Source organism: Lolium perenne, chromosome 4, assembly GCF_019359855.2.
Source record: "Lolium perenne isolate Kyuss_39 chromosome 4, Kyuss_2.0, whole genome shotgun sequence".
Taxonomy (NCBI): domain Eukaryota; kingdom Viridiplantae; phylum Streptophyta; class Magnoliopsida; order Poales; family Poaceae; genus Lolium; species Lolium perenne.
The window spans coordinates 94,857,511-94,875,516 of NC_067247.2; the positions used below are offsets into that span (position 1 = coordinate 94,857,511).

At 44.5% G+C, this 18,006-nt stretch overlaps 2 protein-coding genes across 2 annotated transcripts; both read left to right on the forward strand.

Annotated features, from left to right (window-relative positions):
* Positions 1 to 6,795: 6,795 nt before the first annotated feature.
* Positions 6,796 to 7,757, forward strand: LOC127293355 (oxalate oxidase GF-2.8-like). Its single transcript, XM_051322950.1, has one exon. It carries the CDS (start codon positions 6,891 to 6,893, stop codon positions 7,560 to 7,562), a length of 672 nt encoding a protein of 223 aa, XP_051178910.1. The 5' UTR covers positions 6,796 to 6,890; the 3' UTR covers positions 7,563 to 7,757.
* Positions 7,758 to 11,292: 3,535 nt separating this feature from the next.
* On the forward strand, positions 11,293 to 12,297 carry LOC127293356 (oxalate oxidase 2). Its single transcript, XM_051322952.2, has one exon. It carries the CDS (start codon positions 11,400 to 11,402, stop codon positions 12,072 to 12,074), a length of 675 nt encoding a protein of 224 aa, XP_051178912.1. The 5' UTR covers positions 11,293 to 11,399; the 3' UTR covers positions 12,075 to 12,297.
* Positions 12,298 to 18,006: the final 5,709 nt, after the last annotated feature.

An 18,006-nucleotide genomic window follows, 5' to 3' on the forward strand; every position in this document is an offset into this window, starting at 1 on the left:
CCATTAAAGTGGATCTTCTAGAAATGTTCAGTGTTGTACACGCTGGACAGCTAGAATTATTCCGTCTAAATTTTGGTGAGGTTATTTTGTTACCCAAAGTTAAAGATGCAGAAAGGATCCAACAATATAGACCCATTTGCCTCTTAAATGTAAGTTTCAAGATATCCATGAAAGTGGCCACCATTAGACTGAATACAGTCGCGCATCTTGTGGTAAGGCCGTCGCAAACCGCTTTCATGCAAGGACGCAATATCCTAGATGGGGTTGTGGTTCTACATGAGGCGGTTCATGAACTGCATACCAAAAAGATGAATTGGGTAATCTTAAACCTTGATTTTGAGAAAGCTTATGATAAAGTCAACAGGTCTTTTCTCCATCAGACACTCAGGATGAAAGGTTTTTCACCGAAGTGGAGAGCTTTGATCGATAATTTTGTGTATGGAGAAAGTGTAGCGATTCGTGTCAATGATGATACGGGACGCTTCTATCACCAAGTTTACGCCAAGGCGACCCTCTATCACCAATTTTATTCAACATTGTGGCGGATATGCTCGCTATATTGATCGAACGAGCTAAATCTAATGGTCAAATTGAAGGAGTGATTCCACATCTTGTAGATGGGGGTTTATCAATCCTTCAATATGCCGATAATACAATTTTATTTATGGAACATGATCTCGATAAAGCTCGAAATCTAAAGCTGATTTTGGCTGCTTTTGAGCATTTATCGGGACTCAAAATAAACTTCCATAAAAGTGAATTGTTCTGTTTTGGCAACACTCAGGACTCAGTCGCTGAATATTTGGAACTGTTTAGCTGTGGGCAAGGCCAGTTTCCTATCAACTATCTAGGTATCCCGATTCATTATCGGAAATTAACGATGGCTGAGAGTGGAAACTAGTCGAGAAAAGACTTCAGAAGAGACTTAGTAGTTGGAAAGGTAAAATGTTATCCCTTGGAGGAAGATTGGTTCTCATTAATTCAGTTTTCACCAATATGGTGCCGTATATGATTTCCTTCTTCATTCTGCCAAAAGGTGTATTACACAAGCTCGATTATTATAGATCGAGATTCTTTTGGCAAGGAGATAGTGAAAAAAAGAAATATCGACTGGTCAAGTGGTCTATTGTATGCCGATCCAAAGATATGGGTGGGCTAGGAGTTCACGACCTTGAAGTCAAGAACTCACCCTTATTGGGTAAGTGGCTATTTAAGCTACTAACCGAAAATGGTGTATGGCAGACCATAGTTAGAAGAAAGTACATAGGCGATAAAGCGTTATCACAGATCATTTAGAAATCAGGAGATTCGCATTTTTGGGCTGGCCTAATGGCAACGAAGAAATTTTTCTTCAGATATGGTACTTTCATTATTAAGGATGGATCGCAGATACGGTTCTGGGAGGATACATGGCTAGGAAATAGGCCCCTCTCTGAACAATATTCAGCGTTATATAGCATTGTTCATCGCAAAAGTGATACCATTGCTTTAGTAATGGCAACCTCACCTCCGACAGTGACGTTTAGATGAGATTTAATCAGTCCGACACTTCTTGCATGGAACACCTTACTGTTGCGTTTGGAATCCATCCAGTTGGCGGAAGGGCAAGATGAATTTCATTGGAACTGACAATCCAATGGAAAATTCTCTATAAGTTTATTGTACAATACCATTATCCAACCGGAAATACCAGTTGATAAGAACAAGAAGATTTGGAAGATGAAGATACCACTTAAAATTAAGATTTTTTGCTGGTATTTGCGTCGAGAAGTAATCCTAACCAAAGATAATCTTGTGAAACGCAATTGGCATGAGAATACGCAGTGTATTTTTCATCAACAAAATGAGACGATTAAACACTTGTTCTTCCAATACCGCTTTGCCAGATCTATATGGTCATGCATCCAAGTAGCTTCTAATCTGTATCCCGCGACTAGTGTGACCAACATCTTTGGTAATTGGCTTCATGTGATCCGTCACAGATTTAGAACGTTTATTAGGGTGGAGGTGCTTGCCATTATATGGTCGCTATGGCTGTGTAGAAATGACAAAGTTTTTAATAACAAGAATTGCTCTCTCTTGCAGGTTATCTACAGATGTACCGCTACTCTTCATTTGTGGTCTACGCTACAGAAAATGGAGAACCGCGACCTGTTTACGAAGGATTGTACACGGTTGGAGGACAAGGCGAGGGATACTTTTTCCCTACATGAGTACCAGCATAATCTACGGATTGGGCCTCCGCCTTCACCTTAGGCGTTTTACATTTACTCAATCTGTTATGTACTCCATTCAACCCAAAATGTAAGGCGCCTAAGTTTTAGTCAAAAGTCAACCTATTTTAAGTTTGACCAAATTTATACGTGAAAATATAAACATTCACAATACCAAATCAATATCAATAGATTCACCAGAAAGTATAGTTTCTCACCCACTTGACATTGTAGATATCCATATTTTTTCTTACAAACTTGGTCAAACTTAGAAGATGTTGATTTTTAGCTAAAGCTTACGCGCCTTACATTTTGGGACGGATGGAGTAATTCACATTTTTTAGCTTTCCAGGCTTTTGAGACTTTTTGATCCGCTGTGTGCATCTTAGTTATGCAAAGGTCGGATGTAATTGTTTCTTACGAGTAACAAAGCGTCCATTATTTAAAATAATAGTATTGTACGTTTGATCAATATGCAGGTTGCCCCTTTGTTTGGGAGTAATGTTTTGGCACATGGGAGCGTATGCTCCCTTTAATTTGAAATACATGTTAGACACATTTTAAAATGTCAAAATAATAAAAACAAAATTTTTGCACGTACATCTTCATGTGCTACGCGCTCACAAAGTCGTTTCATAAAAAATCGACATATCATGTGGCGTGTGTAAAAAAGATAAAATTCGGTGCTGAAACAAAGACTTGTCACAAGATAAATTTTCTCTTTTTCGCTTAGACTACAAAACATATCATTTTTTCGCGAAACTTGACGAATACACATATATTATGGAGATGTACATGTAAATTTTTTTGTCAAATTTTTTTAACACTTGGAAATATGTTTTTATGGTAGAGGGATCATATGCTCCCGAGAGCCGAATTGAGTTTCTGCCTTTGTGTATCCTACCTGGTGGAATCAGATGATGTATTATACTAATGTTAACAAGTTCAGTTGCAACACTGGTAGATGCACACAGGCTCGCTATCTGAATAAAGCTTCGCCCTTTGTTTAGCCTTTAACACCCTACCAGCGATATGAAAGAACGATAACGATTATCCGTTCAGCCAGTTCATGTTCCGTTGTGCTTTTAAAATCATCACCACCTAGCTACAGCACGGGCGAGGCGTTCCGCCACGCCGCCTCACTTTAGGGGAAAAATAATAGTGCTATACTATGTTTTCTCTTCTTTTTTCCTTCTTTTTTACACCTTCACCTCAAGATGATTGACGACCATGTGTATCGTGTTTCTTGGCAGGCTGTCCGTTTTCCCGTCGCCTGTCCAGGGATGCGTTTCTGCTATTTCACCTTAGCTAGCTTGTTGACCAAATTAAGCAAAATGCAAAGTTTGCAGGGGTAGCCGTTCTGCTCTCACGGTTCAGACTTGTCTGCCGTAGTTATCTGCAATCACTCAAGAGATATTATAGAAGAAAATGTGTCAAAGTTATCGCTCGTTGAAAATGGGAATCTGAAAATATGATGCAGGGCGTTCTACCAAACCTGAAAATAGGAAGTAGAGAAATGGCTCTTCGTGGCTGAGACGACGACTTGCCAATGCCAGTGATACGGGGGTGGACAGAGAGAACTGATTTTTGACTACGTGCGTGATGAGTGATGAAATCAAATTCGGATATGGCTGTCTATCCTCATCACTGTCCATATATTCACTTCATGAAACCAAGACGGCAGCTAGGCAACGTAAACAACTCTGTCAGCACAGTGTTTGACAAACTGTTGATCACGATCGATGCAACGAACCAGTCTATCTCATTCTCTCGGCACCTCCCCCGGTACCCAGGTTTCCTGCGCGTCACCGCCCAATGGCCCCAATCGTCGAGGTGTTCTGCTTCTCCAGGCGCCTTCCCGAGCTGTCGCGCAGCCAGTGTCAATTCAAACCGAAAATTCTACGGATGATGGCTACGACCCTTGATTATATGATGTCAGTCGTTAGCCAGCGGCCTCATGGGTCATGGACAATGGCCACGTTTTCTTGAAGTACAATCTTACAACGCATGCTATGATGTAGCCGTCATATGCTTGATGAGATTTTCTCTTCTGAAAGAGTGAATAGCATAAAACCACCACTTTGACGGTGAAATTTACCGAGCACCACCATTTTACGTTTGCGGGACAAAAAACCACCACATTTTGCTCAGTTTTTTGCGAAATGGGCTAAACCCAAATTGAACGCGAATTGACAGGGATTATGACCGGTGGGGTCTGCTGTAAATACCGGGTCCCACATGTCAGCTCAATTAAAAAAATCTTAAAATCCTAAAAAAACAAATGTGAGAGATGGAAGGCCCCTGCCGCCCAACTCCGGCGAGGCTCCGGCGACGCGCGAGCGGAGCAGGGGCCGGCGGCGCGCGGCTGCGGCCGAGCCCTGGCCATCCCCGTCCCCCTCCCTAGCCCCGTCGGCGAGCACGGGCCGCACGGCTGCGGCGCTTGGGGATGCGACGGCGGCGTTTGGGGATGTGGCGTGGGCGCTGCAGGGCGGCGGCGCTTGGGGATGTGGCGCGGGCGCTGCAGGGCGGCGGCGCAGGCCGGGCATGGCGGCGCTGGTGCTGCGGCCGTAGGTTGCGCCGGAGGCTGGGGGCGGCGGCGCCTGGTCACGGGAGAGCCTCCCCATTTTATGACTTTTGGGTTTTTTATTTATTTCTTAAACTGTCCACGTCATCACTTACAGCGGCCCTAGTTGCCTGTCAATTCGCGTTCAATTCGGGTGTAGCGCATTCTGCAAAAAACTGAGCAAAATGTGGTGGTTTTTTGTCCCGCAAACGTAAAGTGGTGGTGTTCGATAAATTTCACCATCAATGTGGTGGTTTTATGCTATTCACACCTGCTGGGAACACCAATTACAGGATAAACATGCGCGCGCGCACACCCAGGCGCAAGTATATAGGCAAATGTCTACACAATCTATACTGCAAATTGGAGTAATGGAGCTTGAGAGTTGACTGGCTCAGCACAAGTGTCTCGCTATTGATTAGAACATCGTCTCCCACTGAAAGACATTTGAGTTTAAAAGAAACCCATTGCGTCTATATCATGTGGTTTAATTCCTCATGAACTAGAAGTACAATCACCCACTACGTACCCACCAATTAGTTACTGATTCTCGAGTTCTCGGCCACTCTCTGGCAATAAGAAACGAGTTTCTTCAAAGTTTATAGCTACAATTGTCAAGGCAAAATAGACCATTTACCTTTGGGCACGAGAAGGAGCAAAAGTCTTAAGACACTTTTATGGTCGCTGATATTTATAAAATTCCCGATACTAAAATATATGTGGCATAACCTTTAATTGTTGTTGGATTTTCATGTTTGAATCTAATCATAATTTTTAATTATTCGTTTTCACTAATTTTATAGAGAATCACACATTTAAAATAACCTCTCAAAAATGTTCCTACATTTTTATATGTAGTGCAACCAAACAAACTTGTTGCACAGACAATCTAGTGAAAATTAGGGCGTGTGGGACATTACAATCCTGCATTTTTCATGCGAAGAGGCTTCACTATTGATACCCTTTAGGGTACATTGATGTGTTCTACTCCCATCTCATCTATAATAAGGGTCATGATCTTAGTTTAAATTTAAAATGAAACCACAACCCTTATTATGGATCAAAGGGAGTATTTAAACCCTAATCTCCCATAGTATTTTTCTTATCTGAGTGGGTATGTTACATGTTTCGTGTGAACCTGTCTCCACTGTATTTTTGGAGTTTTTGCACCATGTTGGCAATAATAGCTTCCGCTATTTTGCCGAAAAGAAACTGCATTCTATTAGTATGGCATGTATATGTGCTCTCTCAAAATCATGAAAACGTGTTGTTTGGCACATGCTTTGAGTCAAATTTAAGGACTTGAACACGAATACAATTTTATTTAATTAAATTGAAACTTTGAAAATCATATAGAGAAAGAGTGATGTTTCTTGAAAATTACTTCTAGAATTGTATATTTTCTTGGTTTTTCATCTTGTATACATATATTACAAATATGTGTTAGTGGTCAAAAATACATATTGAAAATTGTGTCAATGTCCAAAACGACGAGTTCCCCTAATACGTACACGGAGGAAGTATTGTTTGTCATTATGATCTGTTTGGTAAAATTAAACATAAATATTGAACATATTTCAGACACCAATAGATAGTCATTTCTGCAGGCCATTCAACATAGCTTCCGTCGATCTACCCAACAATCTCAACTGACATCCTCATGTAGTTTCTACCTGAAAATCATGAAGTTCCATATGTAGAGGTGTGCAAGAATCTTATTAACATATGTTCCCAACCGCAATACTCCATTGGGATAAACTCCTCATTGTCTTTTCGTAGGTCCCGTTGTTTAGCAGCCGGTATGGCCATGGCTGTTGACCTTGTGTGCCCAACTCCGGGTTTTTACTTTTTCACATGGTGAGATTTCGACGCTAATAATTCAACCAACTTACTCTGCTTCGTATGTTTCCACACGCAGCACATCCATGTAGTGACTACATATATTGCTACCTCCATGCATGCATCCCTATATAAAGGACTCCATTGCTCACGAAATAACTCATCCAACGCACCGAGCTAGCAGTCTTCCACCTTCCAAGACACTCTCACAAAACTCATCTAGCTGATTAGCCCTAGCTAAGACTGCTAACTTTGTTGCATAGCAAGAGGCAAAAATGGCTTACTCCAAAAACCTAGTTGTCCTCTTCACCATGCTGCTCCTTGCTCCATCCATCCTGGCCACCGACCCTGATCCCCTGCAGGACTTCTGCGTCGCCGACCTGGATGGAAAGGCGATCTCAGTAAACGGGCACGCATGCAAGCCCATGTCTGAGGCAGGCGACGACTTCCTCTTCTCATCCAAGCTGGCAATGGCCGGCAACACGTCCACGCCGAACGGCTCAGCCGTGACAGAGCTGGATGTAGCGGAATGGCCCGGCACCAACACACTTGGCGTGTCCATGAACCGTGTCGACTTCGCGCCGGGTGGCACGAACCCACCGCACATCCACCCGCGCGCTACCGAGATTGGCATCGTGATGAAAGGTGAGCTCCTCGTCGGAATCATCGGCAGCCTCGACTCTGGGAACAAGCTATACTCGAAGGTGTTGCGTGCTGGTGAGACATTCCTGATCCCGCGTGGGCTCATGCACTTTCAGTTCAACGTTGGCAAGACGGAGGCATCCATGGTTGTGTCCTTCAACAGCCAGAACCCAGGCATCGTCTTCGTGCCACTCACAGTCTTCGGTTCCAACCCACCGATCCCGACGCAGGTGCTCACCAAGGCGCTCCGTGTGGACGCTGGGGTCGTGGAACTTCTCAAGTCCAAGTTTGCCGCAGGGCTTTAGTATCAATTTTATGACCCTAAAATGATCAATATATATTTTAATCCGTTATATGCCTGAGTATGTTCTTGTTAAGGTAGCATGTTGTTGTAATAAGTAATAACATTGAATAACCTCACGGTTCAGACCTCTGGACCAATGCGGCTTGTACTTTTATTGTATTTCTTCTGTGTTTAAAGTAATAAATATCTTTTTTTTACATACTTGTATGGTCACCCATATTTTTCTTGAGGAAATGATCTATGTTAACTAAAAAATCACATCAAGACGCTAAACCCATCAATAGGATACATTCCACCTCTCCATAATATAGATGCACACAACCTAGCGAGTTCCAACATGCAAAGCGAAATAAAATGGGAAAAATAAAGTCGTCCTAAGGTGCTGAGGAAAACTAAACTGACATCCATGGCGTGTAAGCACATATTTTGCTGCTCGGTCCAACTAGGCGCATGACATCTCAAAAAAAAAAAAAAAAAAAAAACTAGGCGCATGACATGCTGTTTCAAAAAAAAAGGCGCATGACATACTGTACAAAACTCCATGTGCTGCAGATAGCGAAGAAAAAAGACCACATAGAGAGACAATGCATACATGCATGAGTATTGATGTCAGTCATGCATAATCAAAGAACCCAACAGAAGGCTGCCGCCTCCACTAGGATATGTGAATTAATGTTTCTTACGAATGCCCTGTGACCAATTCCTCAACATGATTTGCACATTACGAACATGTAGAAGAATAACACTTTGATCCTGTGACAAATTCACATGTAGTAACTAAATTTAATACCTACAATCTAGAAATAATATCAAAACCAACATGAAAAAAAAAACCTAGAATGCCAAATTAAAATTTGCTTCCAATTTAGTCAATTTGATGAGACACTAAAATTATAACGGAAACTGACAATACTTAAGAGGAACAAGTCTCTGATTTCAGTCTTTGTCAAAAAGCAATCAAACCTGTAGAATACAAACTTTTTAACCTAAAGACTAACTTAAGACCCTCTCTACACAAGACAACCACTATTCCACTAATGAGGTTTTATTTAGATCTGGCACTCGTTAAACATTCCTCGGATGCATAGTTTTAATTTACCACCCCAAGTGAGCTTCAAGTTCACTATACCAACACCAGCACTCAAACATATGATATATTTCTCATCACGATAGAAGTATCCCAGCTGCCTGATAAAAAGAAAACAGAGAGTTATTCTATATATAATTCTAAAAGCACACAAATCATTGCACTACACACATATATTGATGCATGTTTAAGAGTGAAGTAAATATGTGCAATTCTTGTTCATGCCCCAGATACCGAACTCCACATTAACATGTGCCTTCGGAATGTTTTTCTTAATAACCAGCCAATCTAACTAATGAAGGCACATGACACGTTGAAGTTTTGGAGCAGTCCTCGAGCTTTTTTTCTTGAAAGAAAAAATATTGTCAAAAAGTTTTTGATATTTAATTGTCCGAACAAGATTGTAGCCATGCAAGTATTGTCAAAAATATTTTGCTTGGAGTTCATAGGAAATTACATTGTCTCTCATTATTTATATGTTATGAAGTAAGACATGTTTTGAACACGATAGTCGAAGAAGCTGGTCTTGAAGGTACATAAATAATTGTTAGAGCACATTTTCTTATTTTCCTCGTCCATTTTTCACCTTCCTCATCGATATCGGTGACCTTTTATTTAGGGATCGCATCTCTCGGCAGCACTTTTCGCCACCACGTTTTTCAGGGATTTGTATATCTAATTTGAACCTAGCTAGCTTGTTAACGAAAGGAACGTGCAAATGTGCAGAAGGGGAGGCGTTCAACTGTCACAATCAAGACTTGTCTCTGCCGGTTTATCTGCGACTGCTGAAGATGCATTGGCAAATGTAGACGACTCGTCGCTCGTCGGAAACGGAAACCTGAAAGTACCAAAATTGTTTTCTTCACCTTGTGGTTGCGACGATCACTTGCCAGCAGCACGTACGCTCACAGAGAACTTATTCTGATGGCTAAGTGCGTGATCATCAGTGATGAAATAATATGCGGATATGGCTTTCTTCCTCCTCACTGTCTACATATTCCCTTTCAGAAACTGACACGCTAGCTAGGCAACGGAAACAAGTCTGTCATCAGCAGTGTTTGACAATCAGCTAGGCGATTTGCGAGTCAAGGTTTTTGATCCTAATCGATCCGACGAAGCAGTCTCTCTCTCACACGCTCGCGTCACCTCCCGTGTTATTACAAGCGTTCTACTTCTCCAGGCGCCTTCCTGGGCAGCCGCACAGCCGGCCGGTGTCTCAACTCGAGCCGAAGCAAATTCCACGGAGGGACTGTAAGTTTTGAACGGGTCAGCCGGCGACATTTTGAATTGCGCGGCTGGGGCCGGGGCCGGGGCCATGGCCATGTTTTCTTGAAGTACAATGTTGTAACGCATGCTATGGTGAAACCATGAAGGCCATAGAATTTACAGTCTTTTTCTTATGGAAATACAAGTACAAGACTACAAGTTCAAAGCTTCTATACATAATATGTTGCCATCATGCTCTCTTTTTCTCATTTAATAATATGTCATGTTACTAGTTCTAGTTGGCATTGCATGAGGAGACAAGTTACTTGCTCCTTTCAGAAAAAAAATGATACTAGCTGGTTACCAGAACTGCCCAAACACTTAGCAGAGAGTGGTCTTTGGTTGTTCCTTGCAGAAGAGGTGATGGTTCAATCTAAATATGATATGCACTTTATGTGACATTGAAGTTGTGTCAATGGATTATCAGACTTAAAATTACTACTTAATTTAGATTATAATTTTGCATCACATCAAATACCCCTTTCGTCGGTGGTGTTCTCCGGAGCCCCGGCGGCGTGCGTGAGTCTTCCTCGAGCTCGGCGTTCTACAGATCGTCCGAATTCTACTTCCCCCATACAGATTGGGGGCGGCCGATCTGGTATCAGTTGATCTTGAAGATGAAGATGACTTGGAGCTTGGCGATGAAGACGACGGCTATGTAGGTCCTCAGGGGCCATTGACCGGCGACTTCCCAGCCGCGCGGGGGTTGCTTCCATTCCAAGGTGTTAGAGGAGCAGCGGCGGATCCGGCGCGCCACCAGCTCGTCCTCGTCGGCGTTGTCATCGGGGTCTAGAGGGACCTACGTGTAATTTTTTGCTTTCTTCTGTCCCTCTTTGTAAGACTCAAGCTTTAATGTCATTTTCTATTCCCGCAAAAAAAAAGTAATTGTCTGCTAAATCTTTATCTTGATGAAAAAGAGGGAGTATGTGGTAGTCAAAATTTTGCACTGCAATTTTGTTGTGTTAACTTAAAATAAGGTGTCCAAGTTTAGTTGAGACTTTTGGACGTCGTTTGCCAGCTGAAATTCAGAAGCCTACGAAATCATGAAGATCATCCCTAGGTAGAGGGGTCCGGAATCTTGCGAACATCTGTTTCCAAGCGCAATACTCCATTGGGATAAACTCCTCGTTGTCTGTTCGTAGGTCCCGTTCCTTAGCAGCCGGTATGGCCTTGACTGCTGACCTTGAACCAAGCTACGTATCGATCTGTCGACCACAGGGTGATATTTCGACGCAAATAATATACTACGTTCATTTAACTCAGTTTGCTTCTCGTGTTCACACATGCACCACATCCATGTTGTAACGACATGTGCATAGAGCTAGCTCGATCTCCTCTATGCATGCATGCACATCCCTATATAAAGGACTCCATTGCTCACAAACTAACTCATCCACCGCAGTTACGGAGATACCTAACACTCTCAGCAGCTCTAGCCGATCAAATAGCCCTACCTAATTAAGCTTGTTTGATAGTGAGCTCCAAATGGCGTACTTCAAAACCCTAGCGGCTGGCCTCTTCGCCTTGCTATTCCTTGCTCCATTTATCCTGGCCACCGATCCGGACCCACTTCAGGATTTTTGCGTGGCTGACCTTGATGGCAAGGAGGTGTCAGTGAACGGGCACCCATGCAAGCCCATGTCAGAGGCCGGCGATGACTTCCTCTTCTCCTCCAAGCTCGCTAAGGCCGGCAACACCTCTACCCCGAACGGCTCGGCCGTGACAGAGCTGGATGTGGCAGAGTGGCCCGGTACCAACACGCTAGGCGTGTCTATGAACCGCGTCGACTTCGCGCCTGGAGGCACCAACCCGCCGCACATCCACCCACGTGCCACTGAGATTGGCATCGTCATGAAAGGTGAGCTACTCGTTGGCATCATCGGCAGCCTCGACTCCGGGAACAAGCTCTACTCCAAGGTATTGCGCGCTGGGGAGACGTTCCTCATCCCCCGTGGCCTCATGCACTTCCAGTTCAATGTTGGCAAGACCGAGGCTTCCATGGTCGTATCCTTCAATAGCCAGAACCCTGGCATCGTCTTTGTGCCACTCACCGTCTTTGGCTCCAACCCACCAATCCCCACGCCCGTACTCACCAAGGCGCTCCGTGTGGATGCCGGGGTCGTAGAACTTCTCAAGTCTAAGTTTGCCGGTGGGTTTTAACTTCAATTCTAAGACCGTGGAATGATCAAATTAATAATTCAAATAAGCATGTTTGCCAGAGTTTATAATTGTGTCACCACAAGTCGTGTAGTTAAGCTTCTGTTCGATTGACGAACCCCCAGGTTCAGATCTCACGACCAACGTGGGAAGTTTACTTGTATTGTATTTCTTCTCTGCATTCAACAGAGTAAACATTATTTTCGCAATACATTTTTTCTGGTTACCCTTGTGTATTCTAGGCCATCTAAACTGAGTCTCGGTAACTTTCTACTCCAATTTTCATTTGAAACTGCCTGGTCATTTTTTTTTCTAAATAGATAGTAGTTGAACATGTTAAATTTTTGTTCCAGACAGGCCGCGCCATCCATGTATGCATTGTCGTCATGGTGCAAAAAAAATCATAAAGAGAATGTGTTAATATCGTGAAGATATCAATTACACCTATCCTATGCAACAACGTCATACCCTAATGGTAGTACGGATGCACACAGCTGAAAAAAGAAGAAGAAGCTAAAAAGAAAAAATTCCCGATATAATGTTCTAGTCCTTATAGAACTAGCACAAACACCACCATGGCAACACCTGAAATCCAAGTTCTCCAAAAGCGGCGCCTTCAAGAAGGAAACCGGTGTACAAGCGTCATCATCACCGACCATAGATCTTAGTATTTCACCATGAAGAAAGTTTCCACTCCCAAAACAATGCTTTTAGCAAGGTTATTGCTAGACACAATCAGTTAAGGTCGGACCTTAGATTTTCACTCTGAAAGGTATGAACATTGAACTTCTCATGTGTTGATGCCCCCACTCGCATGCCACTGCTATGAAGGCCAAAACTCCAAGCAAGTTCACCATTGATGCAGAGCCTCGTACAACCAATATTAGTCCTCAAACACATGGCTTCCATGCTAGTCTACGCATCTGACTTCACCATAAAACCAAAAAGACATTTCTCATGATGGAAGTCGATAGCTGAGATTCGCGCCGCTCCATCCTGAAACCAATGAATTGGAGAAAAATTTTGGGAACGCTTGACCGAATCCCATCCGATCCAACAATATCTAGGCATGAGTAACCCAAGGGAGTTCGCCGGCGGGGCCTTCCAAAACTCAACAATTCGGCCAGATCAAGGAGGACAAGCATCCAGCAGATGTCTTGAGGCGAGAGAAACCCTTGGACCACCACATTTATTCTTCGATGCGGACGGACATGCCCCCACACCGCTAGCCGTCGCCCAGCAATCATGAAGGAGGTTGACAACCTCTACCACCAATAGGAAACGTCGGACACACCCGTGACATATGAGAAATGTGCGGTGCCCACCGTCGTTGCACATCAAACCATCACCCCCGGGGCCAACAAGGTATGCAAATTAGGCGTGGCCCGTGTGGCCTAGATTGGGCATGCGCGACCCAGATCGAGCCAGAGCGCTTACCCAGATCGGGCCCGCTCGGTCGGACGCCGGCGATCGCTACGCCACCACGCATCAATGGTCCAAGCCGACGCATCCTGTCGCCATCTCATCGCATGTGTCCGTCGACAAGAACGCCAGCACCGCGCACCCACCAGAGCTCCACCTTCACACGGAGAGGATCCACCAACATCGGTGCCAGCAGTGGGCAGTGGCCAGGGAGGCACGGTAGGGAGGTCTTGTGATGGGGTTGTTGCCCTCCTGAGTCTCCGCCACGCGGGTGACTTGAGAGGAGGCTGGGAGGGGGTTGGGCGGCCCGGGAGGAGGGAGGGGATGGCTGGTAGGAGGGAGGAACATATACACTAATACACTGGTCACCAGTCACGGTGCAATTTACCAATCCAAATTGTGGCTATGTAAAATACGTCCACTTCTCATAGAAAAGGACAACGCTAAAATCTCCCATAACGACACTGGCGGATCTACGTAGAACTACCAGGTTGCACTGGATACCGGGTAGAACTTTTTTTTTTTTTTGCAAATCATCAGTTTTTTACCACATGTGCACCCTCAAAAATATAGTTTTTCTCTGCTTTGGCACCGGTAGGCACCCTGGTGATATATTCTCTAGCTCCGCCACTGCATAACGAAAGTTCTAGACATGTAAGATGCAGATCAATGTACTAAGAAGAGAAAGAAACCATTGTGAGTGGGCTCCACGCCATTGTATTATACTTGTATTTCGTTTTTGTATTAAAAATGTATATCTCAGAATCTAAAATATGGCACAAATCCTGACCTATACCCGGCGGCTTAGATTGAGCTATGTTCAGTGGTCAGAGCCTTTGCTTTCAAGTATGCATGAGTTTTTTTTTTTTTTTTTTAACGGAGGCAAAAGCTTTGCCTCATCCATTAATAAAGGAGAAAGTGCCCAATTTTTAGGAGAAAATCGGACCAAAACCAACAACACACACTCACCCCGGCCAACATGGCTACCCACACGAAGCACACACGCCATCGAGAAGAAATACCATCGTTGAGGGTGTCATCGAGCGTCATCGTCGTTACTCCTCCACGAGCCAGCGATTCCGACTTCACCTTAGACGACCGCCATCGAGACCCTCGACGCAAACGACATCGGAGCGCATGTGAGCCTATGCCAAACAGTTGACCCCCAAGCACGTCGAGGAGGAGGCAGCTCCGACTTCAACCGCTACCTTCAGAGGAGGAAGTTGCACGCCTTGCACCGACGCAAGCACCAATCAAGTGGCATTGTTGCCACAAGTCGCCTCGTAGCTCCGACTTCACCATCACGGCAGGGGTGATGAAGGACATGCCGCAACTCCGATCCGCTCACCATTGTCATCGTTGTCACGCTGCCCACGACGCCAACACCAACCATCTTCCACGGGTCCCTCTGACCTAAGCAGCTCCAAATCGATGCCCTCAAGAGGGAAGATAACACAAAAGCGCCGCCATCGACTGATCACGACGGATCTAGGGATTTCCCCGAAGCTTTACTAGACAGGATAACAAAACATCACCTCGGCGATGCCTTCAAGAAGGAAGCGGCGCCCGAAGCCGTCGCCATCGCCGGCCTCGGCCAGCTGCCGGTCGGCCAGCCACCGAGGACAAGGCATTAGCCCGGAGCCTGTCCCGACATCCCGCTTCGTGCTCTACCACTTTCTTCCCTCAATCCCAAGCACCACCACGGCCGCCACACCAGCCCCGGCCCTGGGCAGCACCACCGGCCGCCCTCCGCGCGCTGCCGGAGAGGCCCAACAGCACCTCGCAACGCGAGGCCGACCACCACGCCCCGGACACAGCGCAGCCGACGCGCCCACCCTCCGCCGGAGAGCCCACCGCGCCGCCCATCGCGGCCCAGATCGGGCCCGGATGTCCCGCTCCGCCCACCGGCACCACCGGCACCACCAGCGAGCCACGACCCCGCACGGCCACCACACGCCGTCCACAGCTAGCCGCGCCCGCCGCGCCCGCCGCCCTTCGCCGCAGTGCCCGCTGTCCGTCGCCACGCCCGCCGTCGACGCCGCGCCCGAGTGAGCTCCTTCTCACCAGGGACGCGGGAGGGAAGAAAACCGCCCTGCCGCCACCTCCTGGGGAGCGCGCGGCTTTGCCGGGGCCCCTCCAGCGGCGGCGAGGCAGGGGAGAGAGGGGGCGGGAACCTAGAGGCGGCGGCTAGGGTTCCCCCCTTGTCGCCAGAGGAGGGCGGCGCGGGGGGGGGGGGGTGTTATGCATGAGTTTTCAACCAATTCAAGCAGCAACACCCAAGTAAGTACCTATAATTGTCAAAGAATAATCATCTTGATTACTTCAAGTTTGCATCATAATGTATAGAACCCCAGTAGGGTTTTTTTTTACTACTTTACCGCTATTAATAATGTTCAACAAACTATATAACTTCTCATCTTCAGTGATGACGTTCACCAAAACACAAGTTTACCATCTTCAGTGATATATATTCCTGGTCAACACAAGGTGTGCTACCTATTCTGATGCATCAGTTATGGCACCTTTAGTTTCTTCATGTATGTCCACTGCATCGATATACATTACTATCACAAAGGCAAGCTAGAAGTAGAGGAAAGGATCAAAATTCAAAAGGGCAAGGCGATGCGTCTTCACAGAGGTACTTGCACGCAGTGCACAGTAGTGTTATGTGTTTAACTACGTTGCTTTTAAATCAGAACACATCTCATCGTGTTTATCACAACCGTACCTAGAGACTGATTAGGCTTGGGAGGCATCGGGAGAATATCGTTCAGGACGTCAGCTTGTACCTGCATGCAAATTGCTCTTTCACTTGCCCCCACGTTGAATCTCGCAGGTGTCGCCATTCGCATCATGCACCTAGCTGTTTTGGGTGGTCATGTGGATCCAGGGGCGGAGCCAACTATATGGCAAGGTTTGGTACCTAAATTTTAGCGCCAATACTAGGTAATATTTCTGCAGACATGCTTCAGGTTTGCGATTGCCTTCTGCTCCCAATCTGCCATCGATGGCATCGCTGCTGTGCTGCGTTTCAGGAGAAACAATTGAACCGGTAAAGTGATTGGCTCCGTGTTGGGTCTGTTAACTATTGGGCCTGAATCCTGATCGGTAACGCAAGGATACCTGGAAATCGATTGACACAAGATCCTCGGCCGACTCAGAAACACTAATCCCTATCTCCCGCCCAGCTCCGCGGCGGAATAACACCCGCAGGCGTGCGGGAGCGAGCAGGCCGCGGCCCATTTTGGTATGGTTTTTTTTTCTCTTTTTCTTCGGTTCTTTTCAGGTTCGGTCGGTTTTCTGTTTTTCGGTTGTTATCTTTTTCCTTCTCTGCTTTTTTTCCTGTTTTGAGCAAATTTTAGGTTCGAGCAAATTGTAAATTCTAGTATTTTTTATTCGATCAAATTTTAAATGCGGGCATTTTTCAAATTCAAGCAAATTTCACATTTAAGAATTTTTAAATTCGAGTAAATTTTGATTTTGTGCAAATTTTCAAATTTGAACATTTTTGTAATCTGAACATTTTTTAATGTGATTTCTTTTCAAATCCAATTTGATTTACATTTAAAATTCCTTTAACTTAAATTTGCTCAAAATCAAAATTCGCTCACATTCGAAAGTGGTTGCAAAATCGTCAAATTTGGGGCTCAAACCTTGTCTGGTTTACGAGGGAACAAATTAATAGGCCAGCCCACCTGGGTTTTCCTTCAGGCGATGGCTATTTGCTCCCGCTAACGAACGGGAGGCAGGTGTCCCCTAAAAAACAAATTTCCCGCCTTGTTGTGGGGCAGATTAACGCCCGCCAGCATGGGAGAGCGAGCAGTCCCGGCCCATCATGTCATGTTTTTCATTTTTTTTCTTCGGGTTTTTTCTGCTTGTTGGTTTTCTGTCAGTTTTTTAAATTTTTTCATTTTGGTTTTTTTGGTTTTTCGGTTTTTCATTTTTCAGTTTTGAAAATATTTTTCTAATTCGAGCAAATTTCAAATTTGGACAATTTTTAAATTCAAGCAAATTTCAAATTGAAGCAATTTTTTAATTCGCTCAAGTTTTAAATACAACAATTTTTATTAGAGCAAAACTTAAATTGAACCAATCTTTAAATTCACGCAAAATTTAAAGTTTTGGTCAGTTTTTAAATTTGCTCAGATTTAAAATTTACCTTGTTTTGAAAATTGTTCAAATTTTTGCTCGATTTCAAATTCTGTTTTAGTTTGATAAAAGTGTGTCCTTAAATTCAAGCAAATTTCAAATTGAAGCAATTTTTTAATTCGCTCAAGTTTTAAATACAACAATTTTTATTAGAGCAAAATTTAAATTGAAGCAATCTTTAAATTCACGCAAAATTTAAAGTTTTGGTCAGTTTTTAAATTTGCTCAGATTTAAAATTTACCTGGTGTTGAAAATTGTTCAAATTTTGCTCGATTTCAAATTCTGTTTTAGTTTGATAAAAGTGTGTCCATCTGTGTAGGTGCCGAGATTTGATCTCTAGTCTGTGATGGGGACTGGACGAGGT

What these genes read in the sequence shown, in the direction of transcription:
- LOC127293355 (XM_051322950.1), top strand. Translation starts at nt 6,891, where the DNA reads ATGGCTTACTCCAAAAACCTAGTTGTCCTCTTCACCATGCTGCTCCTT.
- LOC127293356 (XM_051322952.2), top strand. Translation starts at nt 11,400, where the DNA reads ATGGCGTACTTCAAAACCCTAGCGGCTGGCCTCTTCGCCTTGCTATTC.